This window comes from Gymnoscopelus braueri (assembly GCF_963280865.1).
Source record: "Gymnoscopelus braueri genome assembly, chromosome: 14".
NCBI classification, from domain to species: Eukaryota; Metazoa; Chordata; class Actinopteri; order Myctophiformes; family Myctophidae; genus Gymnoscopelus; species Gymnoscopelus braueri.
Genome location: NC_137619.1, coordinates 7360706 through 7365798, shown reverse-complemented (window position 1 = coordinate 7365798; position 5093 = coordinate 7360706). Strand labels below are relative to the sequence as shown.

General features: G+C 43.7%; 1 protein-coding gene across 1 annotated transcript; it reads left to right on the top strand.

The window, feature by feature from the left end:
* Positions 1 to 2350: 2350 nt before the first annotated feature.
* Positions 2351 to 3568, top strand: LOC308100483 (26S proteasome non-ATPase regulatory subunit 11A-like; the record flags this gene model as incomplete). Its single annotated transcript, XM_080449547.1, has 1 exon — positions 2351 to 3568. The coding sequence occupies one exon, from the start codon at positions 2351 to 2353 to the stop codon at positions 3566 to 3568; it is 1218 nt and encodes a 405-aa protein (XP_080305673.1).
* Positions 3569 to 5093: the final 1525 nt, after the last annotated feature.

Genomic DNA, 5093 nt, shown 5'->3' with positions numbered 1-5093 from the left:
GTAGCATGTTCAAAGCATGTACTTTTGAATACTTAAATATATTTAAAATCAATGACTTTTTTACTCTTACTTGAGTAACATTTTGACTGAGCTATTTAAATTTGACGTGGAGTATCTGTACTCTTACTCAAGTACTGGGGTTGAGTACTTCGTCCACCTCTGGTGACTAGCAGAGATGTGACCGAGCAGCAGGGCCAGATCCTGAGTCCATGGGCCCCCTGCGGCCCCCCCCTTACCCTGAACCAAACCCCATTTGCAACTAATGTCTCAGTCCAATGGAGGTTGACCACCAAGTGCTCTGTGCTCATCACCAGTGGCCAAGCAAAGAGGAACCTTATTATGTTCTTTGCTTCAAGGACAAGAAGCTGCAGGAAGCACAGATGATTGTGTGTGGTGTTTATGTACACATGCTCTGTGAAATTAATGTTGCCACAGTTCCTCAAATTTAGACATTTCAACAGAACCCTCTTTAGAAATCAACTAAGCCAGAAACATTGATATTAGACTATCATGTTGGCGCCTTTTATCAGTTCGCATTTATGTGATCGACTGACTGATCTGGTTGGTGTACTTTCACCACTTTATTATTCTTATAATAATAACAAATATATTTCTCAGGCGGATTTGTTTCCAGTACACCCCTGTACTCAATTATCTTTTTCCGTTCTGTTTGTAATCCATAGTTAACTTTTGTCAATTAGCGCAAATGGCAAAATGACCTAAATGCATGTCATAATAATATATTATTAATGTATTAATACAATAATATTTAAATGTATCAACTTATATGTGTATAGGTAATAGTTTTATTTACGTAAGCTATATACAATATAGCCTATTGCAAACGTTCTTTTCCCGCCATCAGCAGGGATGAAACCCATGCACCATCTAATCTTTTTTTTTAACTTGTAAAGAAAGTTTACATAGGCTAACCTTTTTTAAAGACGGGGGGCCGTGACCTGTATTGAGTAACCATAGTACATTGCTTTCTCTTATGATACCATTTAGTGAGTCTTATTTTAAAAAGCCACTACAGGAAGTCTGACTGGCTACTTTCGCTACCGTCGCTACTGCTGAATGGATTCCGTTTTTGGAACGCCCATATTTACCTTTTTACCAACGTGAACACCATGCACTGTGGTCTGTGGAACTACTGATCTTTTAATCTTCCATTGCAGTAGTGGTGAGTCTCATGAATGGTTTTGCTGCTTTTGCCGTTCTCTCTCTCTCCCTGTCAATATTTTTTGAAAATAGCAGATCTACAAGCTTGTAGATCTTGTAGATGGGCTATGTGACTGAACAAACCCAGCCCTGCCAGACTTCACATGGATATGTTGATGGGCTGTTGACATAGCCACATGGAACAATACATATTTGTTATCCTTTTCCTTTTCCTATATGACAGCTAGTGGTGCTTGAAATTGTGAACCCTTTAAATGTTTCTATATGTTTGCATAAATAGTCCTAAAGGTATATAAAGTTAACTTGAAGGTGAAATTAGAGTCAGGTGTTTTCAGCCACACAAATAATCAACCCACTTGGTTTGACAGAAGGCCTACATGCCAAAAAAAGACAACTCAAACAAAACAATAAGCCCATTTAGCCCCCTGAATAGTATTTGTGAGGGAGTGCATTGCTGCCTCAGCAGCATCTGGTTTATCTTCAATTGAAAGACAGTTTGTGAAAGGTTGTTTCTTGCATTGTTGAGATGCATCCAGGTACAAACCAGAGTTCGAATCTCTCATATCAGCAGTTAACTCTGAGTTTGATCAGAGTTAACAACAGGGCAGGGAAGACTTCATTCGGTAATTCATACTCGGGAACAAAGAAAGTTGCAAATGCATGCCCCACCCAGTTATGCAAGTACCCGTTGTCTGTCTGTGTCAGTGTCCCTTTCATGCCCATATAAAGAGATCCATGTGAGACATGCCTAAATATGGAGTCTAGAGGCCAGTCTATGACATTGTCATCGTTCTGAAAAACTGGATCTCCATATGCCTATATATGGGCATATTGGTCGGATCGGCGGTTCTGGACAACCGCCTATCCAACTGACTCCCTCGGGTCCTCTGCGATGCGCAAAACTTAATTTAACTCTGAGAGTGTACAAATGGAACCAAATTGACCTGTAAAGGTCCATTTGGACCACTGGTAGTCCCAGGACTACAAGCGTTGAGAACCATAGTGCTTAAGTCAACTTCAATAAAAAATAAACAAGTCCATATTTGGGCAATGGTTTGTGCTACGTCTGTGCTCACGTCACGCCTAAAAGGCATTAGCCTATCATATAAAGACGGTCTAGCAGATTACCGTGACTGGAAGCAACAGCTGAAACCCACCTTCAGGAAAGATGGCCGACTGGAACGCCCTCATTGACAGGTTACATTCAATAGTGAAGCGGGACATCCAGGAAAGTGATGAGGAGGCGATCCGTGTCAAAGAGGAGAGCATCCTTGAGTTGGGGAAGCTGCTGGCGAAGACGGGACAGGCCGCAGAGCTCGGTGGTCTGCTGAAGTTTGTGCGACCCTTCCTCAACTCCATCTCCAAGGCCAAGGCGGTGCAGATGGTGCGCTCGCTGCTGGACCTCTTGCTGGACATGGAGGCCGCCACGGGCCAGGAGGTGGAGCTCTGCCTGGAGTGTATCGAGTGGGCCAAGACGGAGAAGAGGACCTTCCTCAGGCAGGCGCTGGAGGCTCGTCTCGTTTCGCTGTACGTCGACACAAAGCGCTACCAGGAGGCGCTACATTTAGGCTCCCAGCTCCTGCAGGAGCTGAAGAAGATGGACGACAAGGCTCTGCTGGTGGAGGTTCAGCTGTTGGAGAGCAAGACGTACCACGCCCTCAGCAACCTGCCCAAGGCTCGCGCCGCCCTCACCTCCGCCAGGACCACCGCCAACGCCATCTACTGCCCGCCCAAACTACAGGCCGCACTGGACATGCAGTCAGGGATCATCCATGCGGCGGAGGAGAAGGATTGGAAGACGGCCTACTCATACTTCTACGAAGCCTTCGAGGGCTACGATTCCATCGACAGCCCCAGAGCTATTGCTGCTCTCAAATACATGCTGCTCTGCAAAATCATGCTCAACGCGGCGGAGGACGTGCAGGCTCTGATTAGTGGGAAGCTAGCGCTGCGGTACGCAGGGCGACAGATAGACTCATTGAAGTCCGTGGCACAAGCCAGCAAAAACAGGTCTCTGGCTGACTTTGAAAAGGCGCTGACGGAGTACAGAGCAGAGCTGAGCGATGACATCATCACCACGCACCTGACCAAACTCTACGACAACCTGTTCGAACAGAACCTCATCAGGGTCATAGAGCCGTTCTCCAGGGTCCAGATAGCACACATTTCCACCCTCATCAAACTCTCCAAGGGAGATGTGGAGAAGAAGTTGTCACAGATGATTCTGGACAAGAAGTTTCACGGCATTTTGGACCAGGGAGAAGGTTTGTTGATCATCTTTGATGAGCCACTGGTGGACAAGACTTACAAAGCGGCCCTGGAGACCATTCAGAACATGAGCAAAGTGGTCGACTCTCTCTACAACAAAGCCAAGAAGCTCACATAGTTAGACACACTGTTGACAATCTGTCTCTCTGTGGCAATATAGGATCACAGTCTCACCTGCACAAGAGACTCATTCTATATCTGCTGCTAAACTTGTCTACTTGCACAAGAATCATATTCTGCCTCATTTTATTTCTATTTGACCATTCGAATGCCTTAAGTATATTTGACATTGTGTCTTGTTATTTGACTTTGTTTCTCTTGTTTCTGTCTCTTCTTATGACTTTGTTTTTAACTACAAAACGCTGGGAGCCTCTTTAAACCTGTGGTGTGACAATAAAGTCGGAGTTGAAATTGGCCATAATAACTTATGTTGATTTCTCACTTCCTCACTTCCTGTCTGGAGGAGGGAGAGAAGGAGAGTTTTAACTTCAACAGCCCAGCAAGTAAATAAACCAAGATGAAGAAAAAAACTATAACAAACCAAACAAAACAAAAAACAGACCAACAGAACCACAGACTGACAAAATGCAAGGGATGACTACCTTGGCCTGCTGGCAGTGTGACCAAGAAATTTGACCACGATTGATACAGTGGTTTAAGAGACGTGTTTCGGTTCTTGTTCTGTCCGGTTTAGTTGCCAACTTCCATTGATCTCCCCCTTAATCTGATCCCCTATCTTTTTTTGCTTTAGACCATTTCAGCATGGATGAGAAGCACTAACTCACTGTTTCAACATCGGGTCCCGGGACCACCATGAGTCCAAATGTACCCTTATGGGTCTGTAACTCCAAGAGTTTTACAAATCGATCCAAATGGACCCTTATTTACCCTCCATTTGCTTCCAAAGAAAACCCCAATTGAATCAAATGGGGTCCGTGGCCTAATGCATATCATCCTTGAAATAAAAAAGGTTGACAATTACTGCACTGACTACCCCCTCACAGCGTGAACCCCCTTCAGGCTTTACCACAAAGAAAAGACAAGTGCTAATAATAAAAAAAATGCAAAGAAACTTCGCCCAACAGCACTTTAGAAGTTCTGTAATCTGGTATTTTTAAAAATACTGATCAAAGGATTAAAAGCCCAAAAATAGCCAATCTACGAGCTTGTATGACGATGGAGCATAAAAGAAAGCATTAGAAGGACAAAGCCTTGCAAAGAGGAAAGGGAGCAATGGAAAATGTCAGAACAGTATGCTTTGGCTGGAACTCAGCTGGAGAAAAGGAGGAGAGACCGGGGAGGGAGACACTAGAGGAAGGAGAGAAGGAGAGGAGAACCGGGTAAACAAAGAGATTGCATTTCATGAAACTTCCAACAGACTGGAACTAAACATTCTCTCTTTGCCCCCCCTTTCTTTATCAATCATAACCCTTTATCAATCATAACCCTGTCTTTATTTGTATTTATTAATTTTTTTCATTCATTTATTAGTGCAGTGGTCCTCAATTACTGAGTTAGGAACTAAATAGTTATGGAGGTCCTTGAGGGTAAAACCACTGTGTTATTATAATAGCTCAGTCTCTTGAGTGAGGTTATTGTATGGTATGTTATTGTCGCTATTTTTTATTCTTAATTTTTTTTCC